Source organism: Neovison vison, chromosome 12 (genome assembly GCF_020171115.1).
Source record: "Neovison vison isolate M4711 chromosome 12, ASM_NN_V1, whole genome shotgun sequence".
Classification (NCBI taxonomy): domain Eukaryota; kingdom Metazoa; phylum Chordata; class Mammalia; order Carnivora; family Mustelidae; genus Neogale; species Neogale vison.
This window is the reverse complement of record NC_058102.1, coordinates 99244810-99266679: the sequence shown is the minus strand read 5'-3', so window position 1 is coordinate 99266679 and position 21870 is coordinate 99244810. Positions and strand designations below refer to the sequence as shown.

Sequence of the window (21870 nt, the reverse complement as noted above, 5' to 3'; positions counted from 1 at the left end):
AATGCTCAGTGAAGAGTTGGGAGAGGTGAAGAGGGCCAAAAAGTTATAACTTGATAATGGAAACCCAAATATAGATTGCGAGTCTTGTGGAAACGGTGACACACACGCGTATAAACAGTTTTGTCCCTGAGGTGCTTAGGAAACCAGGCCTAAAGAGGATGAAAGGCGAAATGGCAGTATAACATGCCAAAAATGTGGTCACGACTGGAAACTTACGTTAGGAAGAAATCAGTGGGGCCCCACGATGAGCTGGGAGGGATTTATAGAAAAAAGGGACTGTGTCCTTTGAAAGCTAGACAGAAAAAAAAAAAGGAAGATGTTGAACTACGGATAGATCTGGTGATACTGTTTTTCAAAACCAAGAAAATAAAATTAACAAAATATGAAAACAAAATAAAATATGATAAATTTTTGTACTATCCAAGGTGCAGGAGGCAGTATGGGAGATCAGTCTGAGTGCTCAATTATTGAGACTTTTGGAACATTATGTGGTTTCTAGAGCCTAAATGTGACTTCGGAGAACTTGTCCTGATAGCAAGAACTGAATATAACTTATGAGACTACTTAGTAAACATAGATTGTTACCTTTTCTTTTTCTTTTTTTTAAGATTTTATTTATTTAGGGGCACCTCGGTGGCTCCGTGGTTAAGCATCTGCCTTTGGCTCAGGTCATGATCCCAGAGTCCTGGGATCAAGTGCCACCTCAGGCTCCCTGCTCAGCAGGCAGGCTGCTTCTCCCTCCCCTCTCCACCGGCTTTTTCTTGCTGTCTTTTTCTCTGTCAAATAAATAAACTCTTTAAAAAATTATATTAAAAAAGATTTTATTTATTTATTTGAGGGCATGCACATGGGAGGGCATGGAGGGGTGGTAGTGGGGGAAGGGGCAGAGGAAGAAGCAGCAGCAGACTATCTGCTGAGCAGGGAGCCAGCCTTGTCCCAGGGCTCTCCTGGGTTCCAGGATCCTGAGATCATGACCTGAGCCAAAGACAGACACTTCTGAGTCACCCAGGTGTCCCTACCCAGTTGTTGTTGTTGGTGGTGGTGGTTGTTTTTAAAGATTATCAGCCCTTGGGCTGAGGAGAGTGTGCTTCATAGTATTTGGCTCATATTAAGACCCTAAAAAGAAATGTGTTGTTAGACGCCCTGCCCAAGCCATTCATGTAGGCTAGTGGTTTTTAATCTTGTCTGTACATTAGAATCATCTGGGGAGCTTTTAAGGCATACTATGCCAAGTTCCTTTTCCAGACCAATTAATCAGAAAGGGCTGAGCATAGTTATTTTTAAAAAGCTTCCTAGATGATTCTAATATGCAGTCAGGGCTGAGAACCACTGACCTAGGCACTGTTTTGAATTTAGGAAATCTATTCTTTCACCCGAGCAGCCTGCATAATTCCTGTGAAGGAGGATCAAGCTGTTAAAGTGCTTCTTGAAAGATAATAGCTAAGAACGAAAGCTTCATTGCAAGCTTAGCACAAAGCATTTTAGAGAAAGCTGCTGTTTTGGTAAATCAGTTTCAGATTGTTAGGAATATCTTAAAGTAATCTTTCTGAAATCCTAAACCTCTGAATTTATCACATTCATGCAGATTGGTGCAGCCAATGTGATTTGAAGTGAAATGTGATTTTTCAGGCTTTAAATTGCAGTAAGCTGGTCAAATTGTTGACACTGTTACCGTGACCCATGCGTACTTTTCAGATACCTGCAGACTGGAATTTCTGGGCTTGAGAGGATGGAGGGGGTGGGTACCAAACTAGAACCCAAAGTCAGGCTTCACTGCATTCAGTAATGCCTTGTCAGGGTGACGGGATCCTCATTTGAAAAAGCTGTTCCATTTAGCATGAGGGAACAAGCCCACCAACTTTTATTTATTTATTTATTTTTGAAAGATTTTATTTATTTGGGAGAGATAGCATGAGTGGAGGGATGGGCAGAAGGAGACACAGAGGGAGAGGGACAAGCAGACATCCCCCAACTGGGCAGGGAATTCTGATGTTGGGCTCCATCCCAGGACCCTGGGATCATGACCTGAGCGGAAGGAAGGTAGATGCTTGACTGACTGAGCTACCCAGGCACCCCATGCCCACCAGCTTTTAAATAAGTAAACAAACAAAACAAAAACCCCAAACTGTCTTTCAGTGGAGACTTTAAAATTAAAATGTGCAAAAAAAAGAAAAAAGAAAAAGGCACCACACATCTATTCTTTCTATTCTTAAATGCTTTGTTCGTTCATCTCCAACCAGGAAAGTTCCTGCTTTATCTAAGATACCTGCTGAGCTTTCTTTCAGCCTGGCTTTTCAGCCAGGTTGAATATATTTGAAAAGGGAAAAAACAATGAGAGACCAAGGCATTTATAAAGAGTCAATCTAGGTGCTAGCCAGGATTAATACCCTGGACTGAATCTGATCCTTGCTGGCTCTGAGGATATGCTAGCATTTATCCCTAAATTATAGATTGTATTTCTGAATAAATAATTGTAAGTTAAAAACAGAGACTCTGGACTAACGAGTAAAAAGACAGACCAGTGCCCTAGTGATTAAAAAACAAACACCTTTTTTTTTTTTTTTTTTTAAGATTTTACTTATTTATTTGACAGAGAGAGACATAGTGAGAGAGGGAACACAAGCAGGGGAAGTGGGAGAGGAGGAAGCAGGCTTCCTGTGGAGCTGGGAGCCTGATATCCCAGGACCCTGAGATCATGACCTGAGCCAAAGGCAGACGCTTAATGACTGAGCCACCTAGGCACCCTTAAAAAAAAACTAAAAAAAAAAAAAGGTTTATTTACTTGAGAGGGAGAATGTGTGGAGAGGGGCAGAGGAAGAGAATCTTCAAGCAGATTCCCTGCTGACCCATGAAATCGTGATCTGAGTCAAAACCAAGAGTCTGGTGCTTAAGCAACTGAGGCCTCAGGCATATCTCCCAACCCCGTGCCCCCTCAAAGATCTTTGTTAGCAAATGAGTTTTCCCAGCTTTTAGGATTGAAGGAATTCCGTAGTCTTTGAGATTCCTTAGGGATTTTCAGTGTTTTAGATAGCCAATAAAACTTAAACTTTGCTCACCAGAAGACTAAAATGTTAAATTTCTTTATTTCTGGTTTGAATGTCATCAGCAAAGTTCTGATTCTCTCACCTAATTATAAATTCTGATTGGTAGTTAAATGCATAATTAAAAATAGGAAAATTATTCAATAAACACAGTTGCAAAATATTTCAAATTGAAAGATCTAGGGGATCGTAATGGATAGTGTTACTGATGAGGATAGATTGGGAAGTACTGCTTTAGAGGAGGGTGAAAGGTTGGTGCTGGTTGTAATTTTTCAGGCAAAGTAGCAGGGATAGGTGCTGCTACCAGGAAACCAAAGAAAATAAATTTATGTTTAAAGAAAGAGTCCTTGATGGGAGTTTGGAATAAATAGCCAACATTTAGCTCTAGAAACACAGGCTAATACAAGATGAATGAAAAAACTAATAGTGATTTTTAAAAATTTATACTTTAAATTATTTCTGTGTCTTAATATGTAAATGTTATATACCTGTGTAATCCATATTGCCTGTAACAGTTATGAGTGGGTTTGAGAAATCTGTTCTCTGTGTTTTTCCTTGACTTCTAGCTAGTTTCTTTTTCCAAGAAGTCAGCAACAAACAACCCTTCACTCTCTTTCTGGTGTTGATATCTAAAATGTAAATTGTTAAGTCAGAGTTTTCAAATCATTGTTAGTATCATGTTGGCAAGGCTTTATGAACAAATAGATGAAGAAATGAAATTTATTGAAAGAAGATTGTTGAAAAGATGGTAGAATGGCAGAATAATACTAAAGAAATTTTACCTACTAAAAGTTATGCCAAAGACTAGTCTTGCACGGAACAGTTCTAAAATTATAAAACTGCCATTTTTCTGTTATTTAAAAAAATGTTAATGGGTGCTTGGGTGGCTCAGTGGTTTTGGCCTCCAACTCAGTCTCAGCTCAGATCTTGATCTCAGGGTCCTGAATTCAAGCCCTGCTTTGGGCTCCACCCTGGGTGTGGAGCCTACTTAAAAAAGAGAGAACAACAGCAACAACAACAAAGCAAAAATTAAAAAAATATCAAATGTTTAAACCCAAGGGTCATTTTTTTCTGTAAAGTTTTCTAACCTCTAGGGGCACCTAGGTGGCTCAGTGGGTTGGGCCTCTGCCGTTGGCTCAGGTAATGATCCCAGGGTCCCGGGATTGAGCCCCTCATCAGGCTCTCTGCTTGGTGGGGAGCTTGCTTCCCCCTCTCTCTTTGCCTGACTCTCTGCCTACTTGTGATCTCTGTCTGTCAAATAAATAAATAAAATCTTAAAAAAAAAAAAGTTTTCTAACCTCTGTCTGAGATTAGGTTCTTATGTTTTCTTGTAATCTCTTTTTATCCTCCTTTCCTCCTAGCGCTTGAACTGTATTCAGGCCAGTGGTTCTCAAATTGTGGTCACAGACCACAACATCACTTGGGAACTTGAGAAAATGTCAATTCTTAGGCCTTACCACAGTCCTGTTGAATCAGAGACTCAGAGGTGAGATGTCCTATCATCTATTTTAACAAGGCCTTCAAGTGATTCTAATTAAAAAAAAAATTTTTTTTTTTTTTTAAGATTTTATTTGACAGAGAGAAACACAGTGAGAGGGAACACAAGCAGACAGAATGGGAGAAGGAGAAGCAGGCCTCCTGCAGAGCTGGTAGCCCCATGCGGGGCTCGAACCCAGGTCCCTGGCATCATGGCCTGAGCCAAAGGCAGACGCTTAACGACTGAGCCACCCAGGTGCCCCCAAGTGATTTTAATTTTTTAAAAATATTTTATTTATTTGTCAGAGAGAGAGAGAAAGCACGAGTGCCCAAGCAGAGAGAATGGCAGGCAGATGGAGAAACAGACTCCCCGCTGAGCAAGAAAGCCTGATGTGATTTGATCCCAGGATCCTGGGATCATGACCTGAGTCAAAGGCAGACCTTAACCGACTAAACCACCCAGGCATCCCAGCCTTCAAGTGATTTTAATACCCACCGAAGTTTGAAAACCATTGCCTTATACTATAGTTGTCAACACTCCTCCTTTATAATGGACCAGAGCCGCTACAATTTTTAAAGAGACTAAAATATTGGAGGTTTTTTCCTTTTCTCATTTTATACTACAGCTGCTTGGGAAACCTGCACAAAAAGGCCATGTAGTATGGAACAACAATAGGATAAGTCTGGGGAAACAATGAGTTATGTTTTGGTATGTTATTTATTTATTTATTTATTTATTTTTTAAAAGATTTTATTTATTTATTTGACAGAGAGAGATCACAAGTAGATGGAGAGGCAGGCAGAGAAAGAGATAGAGGGAAGCAGGCTCCCTGCTGAGCAGAGAGCCAGATGCGGGACTCGATCCCAGGACCCTGAGATCATGACCTGAGCCGAAGGCAGCGGCTTAACCCACTGAGCCACCCAGGTGCCCTGGTATGTTATTTATGATATGAGTAATGAGCCCTAGTGATTTTTTTCCCCATGGTTCATCATATTGTGAATGTAAAAGTGGAAATCTTAAACTTGATCATAGGGAATAACCTTTATAGGTACAAAGTCTTATTACTACTACACAAATATAGTTTAAATTGCTTTGATAGACACACACACAAAAAAACCCACACACACACACAAAAATAAATTGCTTTGATAGGACTTTTTGGTGAAGATCAGTGAATTTGGTTATCAAGGTTTTTGAAAGGTTGATTAATTCAGTATAAATATTTAAGCCAGGTCACTGAGTTTCTTTCTTTCTTTCTTTTTTTTTTGTCTTAATTATCCTTTTTAAAAAAGATTTTATTTATTTCTTTGAGAGAGAGAGAGAGCATGCGAAGGGAGAGGTCAGAGGGAGAAGCAGATTCCCTGTTGAGCAGGAAGCCTGATGTGGGACTCGATCCCGGGACTCCAGGATCATGACCTAAGCTGAAAGCAGTTGCTTAACCAACTGAGCCACCCAGGCGCCCACAGAGGTTCTTTTTACCCCATGTCTATGTAGATTCTTCACATTCAGCAACTTTGATTTTTTTTTTTTTTTTTTTTTGTGGGCACAGGACTATAACATAGTCAAGATCATGCCTTTCCTAAAACATCTTATAGTTTATTAATAGTAAATCACAATGAAGGGATGTTAAATGGAGACATAAACTACCTGTTATGGGAATATGGGAGGAATAGTTAAGACTTTGGGGAATCTAAGCAGGCTTTGAGGCAGTAACTTTGAAACTTTGTTTTTGTTTTTTTTAATTAAGTATTTTCTGTAAGTTTTTTGTTTGTTTGTTTTTGTTTTTGAAGCTTTGACCAAATGTTATGTCAAAGGCCAAAAAAAAGGTGATATTTTAGTTATTATTGTGCCTTCTTCTAAGAGGCTCAAAACTTTTTTTTCTTGATCTCACCTCCCTGAGACCAGGACTTGGGTTGAAACAAAGAATTGGATGTTTAACCAACTACGTCTCCCAGGGATCCCTTAAAACTTCTTAAAGTGAGTTATGAATAGATCTGGCACACGTATTTTGAATGACAACTGCCTAATTAGTGATGTTTTATCCCTTAAGACTAGGATGGCCAACCTGGTTTTTTGTTTTTCTCAGGATAATTATTATTATCCTTTCATGGTCAAGAGTATCCTGGTTTGAAGGAAAAATTATGTAGTCACCCCAATTAAGACTTTTTGAGGGGACGATTCCATATCCTGAAAATATGAGTATGGAAGACATCTTTATCTTTTTGGGCCATTTTTACTTGGACACCTTTTGATTTTCATATCATTTGGTATTAATATACAGAAGTTAATTTAAAAAATTCAAAATATATGTAAGGCCTTAGGAGATAAAAATCTTTTTTATATTATGTAAATGTAAGGGAACAAGTCAGTAGCCCTCCTTTGTAAAAGTATACTAGAATGTGTTAGATACTAAAAGTATCTAGTTTTTCTCCCTTCTGTTTTCTGCTTTAATTGAAGGGGGGAAAAAGATGATTTGAAAAGGATCTAGAAAATACTTAGGGATAAGACTTCTAAGGGCAGAAAATATCCATTTGGTTGTAACTTCTACTTTTAATTTTAAGTCTATATATACCTGAACCAGTCAGTAAACTAGCAAAAAACCAAGGTCATTAAAATTAGCTAGCTGAAAAAAAATTACAGCTAAAGTGGAACAAATTTTGGCCTGTTGTAAGTTGGGTCTTGGTTCAGTTTAAATATCACGTATGTGAATATCTACTACATGCATAGCACCGGGCTAATGGTATATGGTATAGCAAATATGAAGTAGCATGTGATTCCAGCTTCTCTTGGGAAGGTTTGTGAAATCCCTAGAAAGGGATTTTAATGGTTGAAGGGCAAGGGATGACATTTTTAAATGAACGGAGTGAAAAAAAAAGGTGTATGTTTACGATCGGAATAAACTGACTGCTGCAGAATTAAGAAGGGAGATTTGGAGACAGGCTCCAAACTCAAGCTTGTCATAAAAACTATAGCTTTTGTTCTGTTTTTTGTTTGTTTGTTTTTTAAAGTAGACTCCCCATCCAACGTGGGGCTTGAACTCACGACCCTGAAATCAGGAGTCACATGTTCTATTGACTGATCCAGCCAGGTGCCCCCCAAAACTGTATCTTTTTTTTTTTTTTTTAAAGATTTTATTTATTTGTCAGAGTGAGCACAGGCAGACAGAGTGGCAGGCAGAGGCAGACGGAGAAGCAGGCTCCCACTGAGCAAGGAGCCCAATGTGGGACTCGATCCCAGGACGGTGGGATCATGACCTGCGCCGAAGGCAGCGGCTTAACCAACTGAGCCACCCAGGCATCCCCCAAAACTGTATCTTTTAAGCATGGGAGAATTGTACAAAACTGTTTGAAGAAGGTTGATCTGATGGTCACATAGTACATGACTTGGAGTAGGAGAAAAATAATTGGAGGATGAAGAACCTGATTAAGGAATAGCATAGCTTACATTGATACCTGTATTTCTTCTACTAATAAGGGAAATAGGCAAATAATCCCTCTAGGATTTTGGTTGACCAATGGGGATATGAAAACAAGGAAGAATTAAAAAAATCCAGTGAAGCTTGTCATAGGAAAAATATTCTTTATTTAAATAAATAAAAACATTTTAAGATGCCAACAATGACTGGAGTTGTTACCTAAAACATGACAGTTAAGATTTCCCCAAAGTTTGAAAAAAGACAATTAATTTTCTGCCTGCTGGCTCTTTAATCCACAGCTTCTCCATCAGTTTTTCTGACCTATGGGTAGAAAAAGAACATTAAGGTAATGTCATTTTGTAAGTGTTTTATTGGAAGCCCTAAGCTTGATGAACATTAGTTGCATTTGAAATAGAGTTCTAGACAGCTTTTTCTCTACAGTCTGACTTAAAGCCTCTGGGACTTTCCCTGCTTTCTATTATGGGGAAGAAGGACTTAGAATAGAAAATAGCTTATTATTTATTTATTTTTAAAGATTTTATTTATTTGAGAGAGAAATAGCATGAGAGGGGAGAAGGTGAGAGGGAGAAGTAGACTCCCCATGGAGCTGGGAGCCCAATGTGGAACTCGATCCCGGGACTCTGGGATCGTGACCTGAGCCACAGGCAGTTGCTCAATCAACTGAGCCACCCTGGCACCCATTAAATAGGTTTCTTTTCTTTTTTTTTTTTTAAAGATTTTATTTATTTGACAGACAGAGGTCACAAGTAGGCAGAGAGGCAGACAGAGAGAGAGCGGGAAGCAGGCTCTCCATCGAGCAGAGAGCCCGATGCAGGGCTCCATCCCAGGACCCCGAGACCATGACCTGAGCCAAAGGCAGAGGCTTAACCCACTGAGCCACCCAGGCTCCCCTAAATAGCTTTATTTTCTTAAAGAATAAAAGTTTGTCTAAGAATCTTTGAAGATTTAGGGGGCACCTGGGTAGCTCAGTGGGTTAAGCCTCTGCCTTCAGCTCAGGTCATGATCTCGGGATCCTGGGATCGAGTCCTGCATCGGGCTCCCTGCTCGGCGGGGAGCCTGCTTCCCCCTCTCCCTCTGCTGCTCCCCCCACTTGTGCTCTCTCTCCTTCTCTCACTCTCTGTCAAATAAATAAATTATTTGGAAAAAAAAAAAGAATCTTTGAAGATTTAGAATACATTAGTAGTATTAGTTAAAGCTATGTTAATATTGTAAAACTAGGATATTCATTTTAAAAAGTTACTCTACCTTTTCTCCAGGACTTATAGTTGTTAGGATGTTTGCCATCCATAGACTGTTTTTTTATGTCTCTTGAGTCACTGTAGGAGATGACCAAAAAAGAAAAGTTAGTTGGAGACCAGAACTAGAGATTTAGTCTAGATAACCATTCTATCTAGGAGATTTAAATTACTTTATCAAAAATAGTTGACATTATTTTTTTTAAAAGATTTTATTTATTTATTTGACAGACAGAGATCACAAGTAGGCAGAGAGGCAGGCAGAGAGAGAGAGAGATGGGGAAGCAGTCTCCCTGCTGAGCAGAGAGCCCGATGCGGAGCTCAATCCCAGGACCCTAGGATCATGACCAGAGCTGAAGGCAGAGGCTTTAGTCCACTGAGCCACCCAGGCGCCCCAAAAATAGTTGACATTATTAAAGGTCAGAGTAAGAATTATTGATTTTGTGCAAGCTTCTGTTTTACATAGTTCCTTTGTACTTCCTGTCCCCCTATGTATGTGGTGGGAAACTCCACTGATGGCTTCTCTAACCCTTAGATATACCCTTCAATCTTGTTAGGTTATTTCATGTAGAGTGTAGTAATTATTTTCCCTTCAAAGTTTTAGGAATTGAAACTCTTACACAGAATTGAGAATCTTATGTAATCAAGTCCTTAATGGATTAAAGTCCAGAGAGAGTCTTATGGAGGGAATGGAAGTACTCAGATCCCATGAATGCAGATCTTTCGAAATTCAAGACTGAAGTTTAGGCATTTGCCACGGCTATGGCCTAGTGGCCATTTCACTTTAAGAGTTAAACTTAAAGGTATTTTGCTCTCTATTCCGATAACTTCTATAAGATGATTTATCTTACCTTTCACAGACCAGCGTTTTTGGAGCAAATGTCTTAAGAACAAATGAAGGAGAATGATGTGTGTTATCTAGAAAGAAAGAGAGATGATGGAGATGTGATACCAGTACTATAGCATTTTTATATTGCTGCAGAGAAAGCCATCGGCAGTAGAGATTTGAATCTCCCATCCATAGTTGTTGCTGGGAATTAGCTGCTTTGCAAGGACTGCATTCTTATCAACTTGTCTGAGTATGGTCATATGACTGGTTTTGGCCAATGGAATGTGACTGGAAGTATTTTCTTCTGGGCCAAGATGCTTAAGGGGGACCTGGACCTCTGTTCTCTTTTTGTGGCAGTTTGGGAAGCCAAGTGTGGAAGGTGACAGCCACAGGATGAAAAAAGCCTGAGTTCTCAAGGCACAATCTCCATGGAATTCTTGCACTGGGCTTATATATAAGGAAACATCTGTTATGTTAAACCATCATATCAACACAATTTAAACTTTGTTAAAGGGACTTGCATTACCCTAGTACACATATACATCTTTATTTAATATTAATCTATCTTGTGAGGTAGGTATTATTCCTTTTATAGGTGAGGAAGAGGTATTTAAGAAGTAACTTTCCTTAAGGACTGAGCATATAATTGAACCTCGATCTGACAGAAGAACTATTGAATTTTCTGTTTGTTATAACATGCTACATTTTAGAGAAAAGATATCACTTGAGATAGGATAAATCCAAACCTTTCAGACTACAAGTTTCAATTTATACCAATACTTTTTTTCTGTGGCAAGTGGCCAGATAGTAGTAAGATAAGATTCTTTAAACTGTTATAAGTGATCTCAGGTTTAATTAGACTCCCTTTTTGCTGGGTTGCCTCTTTAGAGACAGAGGAAATTTTCAGATTTATTTGATTGTTCTGCAGGATCTTGTGAGAGGAGTATTAAGACTTAATTTACCCAGGACTACAGTACTTAGCTACGAAGAACTTAGGATCCAAGCCTTCATTTTAAAACTGGGTTCACTGATTCACTCATGCTCACCTATGTTCCAGACATCAGGGTCAAGAATCTGATTGGCAGCATTAGAAAGTTTTTCATTTGGTTCCAAACTTGGAGAAATAACCTTTGGAAGATTAAATGGCTCTGAAATAAAACAGACCAGAAGTTACAGAAACAGAGTAGAAACTTCTTTTTGTTTTTCCTTCCTCTCATTTGGCTAAGACTTCTGTACATATGAAATATGGGGGGCAAGGGGCAATAACACTTGATGTAACTTATCTGCCCCTCAAATTAAAAACAAAACTTACCATCATCTACAGCAGTTCTATTGACACAGTTAGCCTCATGTTCCTTGAGCCTTTTGATTGGGACCACATGACAAGCATTATATTTGCAGTTAGCCATTTTTTTAGCTATCTTTGGATTTTTCTAAAAGAAAAAAAGCTCTTGTTAAATGCCTATTATACAATGCCTGTATTCGACCCTCCATTCCCTTCTGGAAATACTTAAGACAAACAATTTCCAACACTAAGAACTGCTAAGTGCTGGGGTGCCTGGGTGGCTCAGTGGGTTAAAGCCTCTGTGGGTTAAAGCCTTCTGGCTCAGGTCATGATCTCAGGGTCCTGGGATGGAGCCCCACATGGGGCTCTCTGCTCAACAGGGAGCCTGCTTCCTTTTCTCTCTCTGCCTGCCTCTCTGCCTACTTGTGATCTCTGTCTGTCAAATGAATAAATAAATAAAATCTTTAAAAAAAAAAAAGAACTGCTAAGTGCTACATATAGTCAGAAGCTTGTTCTTGAAACCAAATGAACAAACAAAAACTTTAAATTTTATATTCTGAGCTTATTTTTCTCCCTCCACTGACTTAACTTTTTTTTTTTTTTTTTTAAATCAGGAAAACTTACCTTTCTACATGATGCCAGGTGGTACTGTAACCTGCTGGCTGGCATCCTGTGGTTTGGGTCATAAGGACATATTTCTAAGTCTTCTGGCTCCATGAGGCCTAAATAGTAAGAACTAAGGATTGGAAAAGAAAATATTGACATTTAAGATCAGGTAATTTTGACATAGGCCTACTTTCTGTTCTCAGAAGAGTGAGAGAGATGTGGGTATCTTGCTATGAAAGTTTGGGATGACTAAAGCAATAGCCTCAACAGTTAGATAATAGGAGAACTTTACTTCTTACATACCTTGGAAAACCAAAAATTAATGTTTGCACAAATATTTTAGTCTTCTAGGTTGTTTTGAATAGAATCCTTTGCTCTCAAAGAGAGTATTATACAGGCAGGGCTCCTTGGAAAGCTCAGAGTACTGGGGTATGATGAAGTTTAACACGATCAACTTGAGTGTTGAGAAAGCAAGCCTGGGGCAGCTGGTTCTTTTACTGTTCAGCACTGCTCCCTCACATCTCTTTGCCAAATCTATCTAAATTAAGCTCTTTGTTAGGCAAGGATGCTACTTGTCAGATCAGCGTAGCCACTTTGGGGGAGCGGGGCTTGGAAGAATGAATAGTACCATGTTCAAGTTCAGGCTACTTTATAATTATCTGAGAATGCCAGTCTGAAATCTCTAAAGTTGTAGGTATGAACAACTTAAGACTAAGAGTCTTAACATATGAAGACTCTTAGAAGAAAACTAAGAATATACCATCTCGAATCTGCCACATTTCACTGCCAATAGGAGGCCTACTTTCCCTTATGGCTAGCTGTCTTTAGCTATCCAGCAGACATTCACTTCAAGGACTCCCAAGTTTCCAGGCAACAGCTACAGCTGAGATTTCTGCAAAGCAGGGACAGACTAGTCTGATGGGGGAGGGGGATCAAGACAGACTGGCAGAAGCAGTAAGGATAGAAAAGTGCCTGGAAGAGCCCATTTCAATTCTGCTTTGTATCATGCCTAGGGCATAGACAAAGGGCACAGAGATAGACTGTTAAATGTCACATTTTCCTGAGGGCATTTAGATGATTAAGTCTAGGGATTTAGACTCAGTACCTTTCAGGAACACAAGCCAGGGTGGCCCTTTAAAGCTTACACTGCATATTAATGATAATATTAGAGCCATGAACACTTACTGTAAAGTAAATTGGCTTTCTGGGAAATAAAGATTGCAGTATAATCCAATATTGTGTAGTTATCTTTAGATTCTTAAAGATAGTGGAAGAAGAGCTTTAATCCTGATACCTAACTATTGATAGCTGAATATCTCAAGTTGGGAGGCCAAGATTATAATGGAGGCCAATTTGGTTTAATACATGTTGGATTTGCAAGAGGATTCCAGCCTCGATGCTACCTTGACAGTTAAACCGAGTCTAAACGCTCTTGAGTCCTACCTTATTCTTGAAGCAGTGACTCTCAAGAATCTGAAGGGAACTGTCTGAATCTGAAGAGGCAAACAGTCCTTCTGGAGGTCAAAACAAGGCAAACAGGTGAAGTTTGGGGAGAAGGAAAGCAGAGTGAATACCTTTGTCAAGTGATGTGAATCAACTTTCTGTTCAAGATACTCAACTCCTCTTCTCCCACCATATGGTCGATGGTTTCTCAGAGGTTTGGAAGTTTTTGATGTCATAGTTAAGTCTTGAAGAAGTGGTTTTCAATCTTGGTTGTGCAAGAGAATCAGAGTAGTTTTAAAGTGACAGAGCTGCCAGAACTCTTGGACCAGAATCTTCACAAATGGAGTCTGGCTAACTGTGTCTTTAAAAGAGTTCCACAGGGGATTCTGATTTGTAGCCAGGGTTACCAGGCTGTGCTCTGGGGTAACTAAGCTGTCCGCAGGAGGGCTCTTCCAGTTTCCAGGGGGAGCTGCTGCATAGCTTTTCCAGTGAAGTTTCTCTCAGGAGTACCAGTTGGAATGATTGGTCCCGTCTTTAAACCTGGCCTTTTTTGGGGCGCCTGGGTGGATCAGTGGGTTAAAGCCTCTGCTTTCGGCTTGGGTCATGATCCCAGGGTCCTGCGATTGAGCCCTGTGTCAGGCTCTCTGCTCAGCAGGGAGCCTGCTTCCCCCCACCCCTCACCTGCCTGCTTTTCTTTGCTTGTGAGCTCTCTCTGTCAAATAAATAAATTCTTAAAAAAAAACAAAAAAACCCCAAAAAACCTGGCCTTTTTCTTTATGGGGTGCCAAGTAGAATTTCACAGAAAGTACATAAGCTCACTATATCTTAAAAATCCTGAAGTTTTACTTTCTTTCTGGCCTTCTTAATCCAGTGTACGAGGTCTTGAGCCAAACGTTTACAAACACCACCATATCATATAACCACTTCTACGGGTCTTTGAGGGATGACCACTGTTTTATAGATCAGGAAACCAACTCAGTGGTGATAGATATCCTAAAGTTACAAAGCTAGTGCATGTTTGGTTGATATAATTAATATTATTTGAGGTAATACATGTAAAGCCCTTAAAGTACCTGGTACATAGTAAAGAATGAGGTCCTCACTTCACATGTAGTAACTTCTTTAATACACAAAATATCTACATGTGATATGAATGATTCTTAATATCCTCTCCACTTGGCAGGCAGGGAGACTGAAGCTGCTGAGTGATAGAGTTGAGATGTGGACTCAAGCTTTCTGGCTCCAGACCTGGGGTCTTGGCCTGTAAGTCATAAGGCTTAGGCCACTGGACTCAACAATATTCAAGCCCAAAATTCTGTCTGATGCCCAAATGTAGGCTTTTCTCCAAGTACAAGTGATTTCCAGGCTCCAGCAATCTTGGAGTTAGCTGAAGTGGCAGGGTAATATGAAACAGGCATATAAAGGTGGGACCTAATTTAGATGTGAAATACACAATAGAGACCAAGTTGGAGTTCAGCAAGGGCTCAACTTAGGACTCTTTGAGCCAGCTTCAGAAGATTGACTAGGATTTGGGTCAGCAAGAGGGAAAACATACATAAGTGTGAAAGGTAGAAATGAACATGGCACATGCACAGTAGACTACTGGGTTGGTCCCTGCTAGGTTGGGAAGTATATAGTAGGGAACAGGAGAAAACTACATGAACTTTGTAAGGAGACTCTTCAACATATTTTCAAGAGGGTAAGGCATACGAGTGAAAAAGATCCAGTAGAACTATACTAACCTGTAAGAAGGCTGCTGCTGTCCTAGGGCTCAGCTTCCTATGCTTTGGTACCCCACAGCCTGCTCTTAATCTCCCCCATCAAGGTGAAAGACCAATAGAAATCCCGCAAATGACTCTAGTAGATCCTGAGTTTCTTTGATAGCAGCAGGTGATTCAAATCTTCCGGGGGTCAGGAGTACCTTATGCCGGGTCTCTAGCCTTCTAGGGACTCTAACCAGTCAATAAAGTGAAAGGCAGATTCTATTTTCCAAAAGTGTAAAGTTTCCATTAGAGATGTTTGAAATTTCATGTGTTAAGCACTGCTGTGTTTTTGCTTCTTTAAAAAATATATTTTGGGGGCAGCTGGGTGGCTCAGTGGGTTAAGCCTCTGCCTTCAGCTCAGGTCATGATCCCAGGGTCCTGGGATCCAGCCCCACATCAGGCTCTCTGCTCAGCAGGGAGACTGCTTCCCCATCTTTCTCTCTCTGCCTGCCTCTCTGCCTACTTGTGATCTCTGACTGTCAAATAAATAAATAAAATCTTAAAAAAAATAAAAAGTATATTTTCTTGGGAACAAACATGTTAAGCTTATGTATTTAAGTTTATTTAGGTTTCTGTATATAATAATACTATCAGCTCTCCCCCATCCCTCCACCCCAGGATTTACTGGGACAATGTAAGAGCCTGGGATATGCCAAATGAGAGTGATTGAAAAGCGGAAAAAGTATTGGAAAGGAAGAAGACATGATGACAACTCAATATAGAATTTTTATGAAGACCTTCTGCTTTTTGCTTTGAAAGAAACTTGAAAGTGAGTCTATTTTCTTGAGTTAGGGAGTTAAGGCCCGGTTGGAATGGCAAGAATATTTTAGTGTTAAAATTCATTCAGTCTCCTAACATTTAAAGTCTGCTATTAAAATCCCCTTGTTAATCTCAGTTAATTTGGTTCTTCATGGGGCCTATTTCCCAAGTTAGTCTTAATAATTCAACAAATAAATCAGCATATTTACTGAGTGGTTACTGGCTCCAGGAGGTAAGTGTTTCTCACCATGTTTCTGATAGAACATTTGTCTCAAAACTTTCCAGGGTACTTACAAATGCAGATTTCTAGGCCCCACTGCAAACCTCCCAATTCTGAATCTCAGAGGATAGGGATTGATCTCAGTTTCTTAAGCACTGACAAATGGGTGCCTGGGTGGTTCAGTTAGTTAAGTGTCTGCCTTCGGCTCAGGCTCAAGTAATGATCTCAGGGTCCTGGGATTGAGCCCTGCATCAGGCTCCTTGCTCAGCGGGCAGTCTGCTTCTCCCTCTCCCTCTGCCCCCCCACCCCTGCTCATGCTCTCTCTCAAATAAAAAAAATAAAAAAAGTAAAAGAACTATTGTATTAGAGCAATGGTTTTCAAACTTGAGAATGCATTGGAATTACCTGGAAGGCTTGCTGAAACACAGAGTGCTGGACCCTACCCTAGAGTTTTGGATTCAGTTGGTCTGGGGTGGGTCCTGAGAATGTGCATGTCTAACAAGTTTCAAGGTGATGCTGATATGACTACATTTTAAGAATCACTGTACTAAAGTATTGTGAAAGATATGAAGAAGTATTAGATACAATTCCTAACATTAAGGAGCTTATGATGTAGTAGGGGGAGATAAGATATATACTTGAGAATATAGCGAAGAATATGGTGTTCTGTATAATAATTGACACTAGATGGGGCAATGAGGAAGAGTTAGGATTTAATCTGGGCCTTAAAAGATGGTTAGGCCTAAGGTTCAGCTGAGAATAACAGGCAATTTCAATGGGGGTATATAAAAGAGGAAGTAGTATAAAGGTGTATGGGTGTGGGGTGGTCGATAGTTTTTTCTGTCTGGTTGAGCTTTTTATAGGACACTAGTGAAGGGTTAAGGCCAAAAAGGTTCGTACCAGGCTGTGGAAGAGCCTTCAAAGCCTGTTCCTTTCCCTTGCCTCCACCCGCTTCATAGTCTTACCAAAAGTGCTGCATGGCTAAAAAGAGGAAATGTCTGCTGCTGAGTGTGCAAGAGGAAGCACAAGAAGATTCTGAAGGTCTGTGAGCCGTAATGACTGCTTTTACCCGTGAGCCAATTGTAGAGGCAACAGGAAGACCAGCGCACCAACCAGGCTGTGTCCCTCCGCCCAGGGGGTGTCACCACCCAAGCTGAAAGTGTTTGGGGAGATTCGACATTGCTGTCTGGATACTCCTCTCTCTCGGAGGCCATCATGTCTTTGACCTCTGCCTACCAGCATAAATTAGCCGAGAAGCTCACTATCCTGAATGATCGAGGTCAGGGGGTTCTCATCCGCATGTATAACATCAAGAAGGTAAGTATGAGCAACTGGACTAGTGCCATTTATTCCAGCAATAGTAGGGCAGGGGACTCTGAGGCCGGCAGTTCCAGGAGTTAGACACCGTCTTCTTTCCCCACTGGTTTAACTGGCTTTCAGTCACTTGGATTATGTAGGCCAGCCTATGAGGCAGAAGGGGAGGCTTTTTCTAGGTATAATTCTTGCCCCAGTGAGAGTCTGCTTTCTGCTGGGTATACAGGGATAGGAAATAATTTTGTTCTGAGTCACTTAATAAATGTTTGGGGTCTAGAAGTCTGGGTCTCATTGTTTATTGCTGATCCCCCATACTCTGAAGATATCCAAAGTTGTTCTATGGCAAAAACTTTTCCATGGACTTTCCTACAAGGAAAAAATAGATACAGTATTTCAATAAAATATGGGTTGGTGCCTTCTGAGGTACACAGTGTATGAGAGTTCATGCTGTAGTGTGTGTGTGTGCTTAGGATAGGAATTCTGGAATTGAGAGATGCTGGGGACAGGATCAGGCTAGGGGGCAAGGGACTGGCCTAGGGAAGTAAAGAGATAAAGATGGGCAAGAACAGGCAGTTTCTGGAAGAGAAAATAGAGAGAGGGAACTTTCATGCATTTTGTAATAAAAATCACCAGGAACTTGGTTTCTGTGACACAACGTCCCCCACAAATGCCATTTGGGATGAGACACTTACATATGGACATTGTGACACATTCACCCGTGAAGTCTAACTCCCAAGCAGCTGCTTTTCTCACTCCTTCCGGCTTTAGCTGGGGGGCGGGGAGAGAGTTTCCTCTTAGCACTGGGGCTGAGCAAACACTGAACTCCTCTTGGTAAGACAAGATACCCAGGTTGTTTAGCTCTACTGATAGTTGGCTTCATGCCCTGACACTTGTTTCTCCTCTACTGTTATGCTTTTGTAATGGATTCCCAGATTCTCTTTCCATAAGAAAGACTGTGTGAAAATGAATGCATCAGGAAGAAGTATGTTTGGAGGGGAGGGAGAAAGAGTAAAAATATGGTGTGTTTTATTGGTACAGACTTGTTCAGACCCCAAATCCAAGCCACCTTTCTTACTGGAAAAGTCCATGGAATCTTCTCTCAAGTACATCAACAAGAAATTTCCCAACATAGATGTCCGAAACAGCACGGTGAGAACCTGGTTCCCCCTGTCACTTTCTCTGAAATAACTCTACACTTGGGTGGCTTAAACTTGCCTCTTTTGACTGCCTTTCTTAGAAGTTGGCAAGGGATGGAGTAGCCTTCTTTCAGTTTTCTTTGGCTCAGTCACAGAGCTTCAGGTTCTTGTAGTCTTGAGAATTCTGAGATAAGTTGGGATTCTTGCAGGGTAAGCTAGAGCAAAGCATTTCCCCTTTCTCCATTGCAAGCTTCATGAGAACACTTTGTTCTTATAGAAGAAGACAGTTTGATCAACCCAGCAGGGTGCATATATTTTCTGCTGTTTCTCTTTCCAACTCAGTGTTTCTTTGCTAATTATCTTTGAGTTATGCCTCTCTTGAAATATCCCTTACTTCCCCCTTACTAAAAGCTCTAGATTTCTTATCATTGTACTTGTAGCATTTTCTCACTCTGCCTCTTTTGACTTTAGCATAAATAGTAAGCCTTTTTGACTGAAAGGGACCTTGAAATTTCCTCTCTTTTAGCACTCTGTATCTAGTCAGGATCACATGCATCATTCTTTCTAGAGAATCTCCCCTGTTCAAAACCTTCAGAGCATCGTATATTTTCTGTCTTTGTCTGTCAGTGTATTTCAAGCCTCTTCAAGACGCTTTCTGTAGGGATGCCTTGGTGGCTCAGTCGATTGAGCGTCTGCCTTTCACTCAGGTCTCGATTCTGGATCCTGGGATTGAGCCCTGAATCAGGCTCCCTCCTCAGCAGGGTGTCTGCTTCTCCCTCTCCTTCTGCCATTTCCCCTGCTTGTGCGCTTTCTCTTTCTGTCGAACAAATAAATAAAATCTTTTTAAAAAAGTGTTTTAGGTATAACTCCTATTCTTCTTGGGTTACTTTGATCAATTGTCTTCTTATTTTGTGTTTTAAAATTTTTGTTTTGTGTTTCTCTCAGCAACATTTAGGACCAGTACATCGGGAAAAAGCTGAGATAATTAGATTCCTTACCAACTACTACCAGTCATTTGTGGATGTCATGGAATTTCGGGTGAGCTCTACCACTCCAGGTCCCCAGTGTAGGCATTATCCTTCAGAGGTTACTCCTTCTTTAGTAGCTGTTCATTTTTTTTTTTAAAGATTTTATTTATTTATTTGACAGACAGAGATGACAACTACGCAGAGAGGCAGGCAGAGAGAGAAAGGAGGAAGCAGGCTCCCTGCTGAGCAGAGAGCCTGATGCGGGGCTCGATCCCAGGACCCTGAGATCATGACCTGAACCAAAGGCAGAGGCTTAACCCACTGAGCCACCTAGGTGCCCCAAAACATACTTTTGATGTACCAATTTTACTTCTAGAAATTCTTTTTTTTCTAGAAAGTATTCTTAGAGAAACAATCAGAAGTGCAAAGATATGTAAAAGAATATACTCTTTAAAAAAAGAATGTATTCTGCTACATTACAATAGGGACAAGTTGAGGGGTACCTGGGTAGCATCATCGGTTGGGCTTCTGACTCTTGATGTTGGCTCAGGTCTTGATCTCATGGGCCCTGGGATTGAGTATGGCTTTGGTTCAGTAGGGAGTCAGCTTGGGAATTCTCTCCCTCTGCCCCTTCCTGCACTTGTACATGTGCATGCATGCATACGCACGTACACATTATCCCTCTCTCACTAACAAATAAATCTTAAAAAAAATGACAAGTTAATAATTGATGTATCCAATATATAGAGTATATGCCTACAAATGAATATACAGCTGTGAAAGATGATAATGTATATTTATGTCAATTGGCATAGAAAAATGTTCTTTGTATATTCTTTTTTTATTCTTCATATGTTCTTTTTTTTTTTTTAAGATTTAATTTATTTATCAGAGAGAGAGAGGGAGAGAGAGCAAGCACAGGCAGACAGAATGGCAGGCAGAGGCAGAGGGAGAAGCAGGCTCCCCGCTGAGCAAGGAGCCTGATGTGGGACTCGATCCCAGGATGCTGGGATCATGACCTGAGCCGAAGGCAGCTGCTTAACCAGCTGAGCCACCCAGGCATCCCTCTTCATATGTTCTTTAATGTAAAAGCAAATTGTAATACAGTAAGACATAAGATGTCCCTAATATGTATATTTACCTGGATAAACATGCATATAAAGAGATTTGAACTTCTAATTGATGGAATTTTGAATGGTTTTAAACATTAATTAAAATTATGCCCGTTTGTATTTTCTAATTTTTCTGTGAGCATGTATTATTTCTGCATTTAAGAAATGACACAGGGGAGGGACGCCTGGGTGGCGCAGTTGGTTAAACGACTGCCTCCGGCTCAGGGCGTGATCCTGGAGTCCCAGGATCGAGTCCCACATCAGGCTCCCAGCTCCATGGGGAGTCTGCTTCTCCCTCTGACCTTCTCCTCGCTCATGCTCTCTCTCACTGTCTCTCTCTCTCAAATAAATAAAATAAAATCTTAAAAAAAAAAAAAAAAAAAAAAGAAATGACACAGGGGAGCCTGGGTGGCTCAGAGGGTTAAGCCACTGCCTTCGGCTCAGGTCATGATCTCAGGGTCCTGGGATCGAGTCCCGCATCGGGCTCTCTGCTCAGCAGGGAGCCTGCTTCCCTCTCTCTCTCTGCCTGCCTCTCCATCTACTTGTAATTTCTCTCTGTCAAATAAATGAAAAAAATCTTAAAAAAAAAAAAAGAAATGACACAAATTTTAGCCATTTGAGCAATCCAAGTTTGTGATGGTATCATAGTATTTCTTCAATGATGCAAGAGTATGGAACCCTGCTTTGGATGCCCTGTATCTACCTGCGGGGGCTAATCCAAGCCACTCAACACATAATGAAAAGAGAAGTGGGGCCACAGAAAACTGTAAAACCTGAAGGAAGTTCAGGTCAGAAGTTATTTATTTATTTATTTATTGACACAGAGAGAGAGAGAGAGAGATCACAAGTAGGTAGAGAGAGAGAGAGATCACAAGTAGGCAGAGAGAGAGGGGGAAGCCGACTCCCCGCTGAGCAGAGAGCCTGATGTGGGGGTCGATTCCAGACCCTGAGACCATGACCTGAACCAAAGGCAGAGGCTTAACCCACTGAGCCACCCATGTACCCCAGGTCAGAGGTTATTAATCTTGGAATTGAGAGTAGTGGTTAGGAAGAAGGTAGGCATTGGTGGGGTGGTTGAAAGAAGGCTGGATTCATATGAAGAAGTCTCTCATTAGGAAAATCTGGAGTCCAGAGGGGATTTCAGGACACTGTTGCATTGGTAAAGTTCTGAGCCCAAGGTGTATAGTATGGCTCATTTAGGGCAAGAGGGATAATAGAGACACTGAGATGTTGTGCATTGTCAAGT

General features: G+C 40.7%; 2 protein-coding genes across 2 annotated transcripts in view; one reads left to right on the top strand and one right to left on the bottom strand.

Moving 5' to 3' along the window:
- Nucleotides 1-8240: 8240 nt before the first annotated feature.
- Nucleotides 8241-12020, bottom strand: LOC122891017 (gametocyte-specific factor 1-like). Its single transcript, XM_044226409.1, has 6 exons — nt 11928-12020; nt 11331-11451; nt 11065-11166; nt 10041-10107; nt 9200-9270; nt 8241-8254 (listed from the first exon to the last, which is right to left on the bottom strand). Exons 1-6 carry the CDS (start codon nt 12018-12020, stop codon nt 8241-8243), a joined length of 468 nt encoding a protein of 155 aa, XP_044082344.1.
- Nucleotides 12021-17247: 5227 nt separating this feature from the next.
- The window catches only part of NCKAP1L (NCK associated protein 1 like), a 39181-nt gene continuing 34558 nt past the window's right edge, over nt 17248-21870 (top strand). Inside the window, exons 1-3 of the mRNA XM_044227564.1 lie at nt 17248-17411; nt 18447-18557; nt 19490-19582. Coding sequence (XP_044083499.1) covers nt 17310-17411; nt 18447-18557; nt 19490-19582 — 306 coding nt within the window. The 5' untranslated portion in view covers nt 17248-17309. The remainder of the gene's footprint in view (nt 17412-18446; nt 18558-19489; nt 19583-21870) is intronic.

What these genes read in the sequence shown, in the direction of transcription:
- LOC122891017 (XM_044226409.1), bottom strand. Translation starts at nt 12,020, where the DNA reads ATGGAGCCAGAAGACTTAGAAATATGTCCTTATGACCCAAACCACAGG. An exon ending in TAGAACTGCTGTAGATGATG is followed by an intron (nt 11,167 to 11,330) that starts GTAAGTTTTGTT and finishes GTTTTATTTCAG; the next exon opens with AGCCATTTAATCTTCCAAAG. An exon ending in CCCTGATGTCTGGAACATAG is followed by an intron (nt 10,108 to 11,064) that starts GTGAGCATGAGT and finishes CTTTCTTTCTAG; the next exon opens with ATAACACACATCATTCTCCT.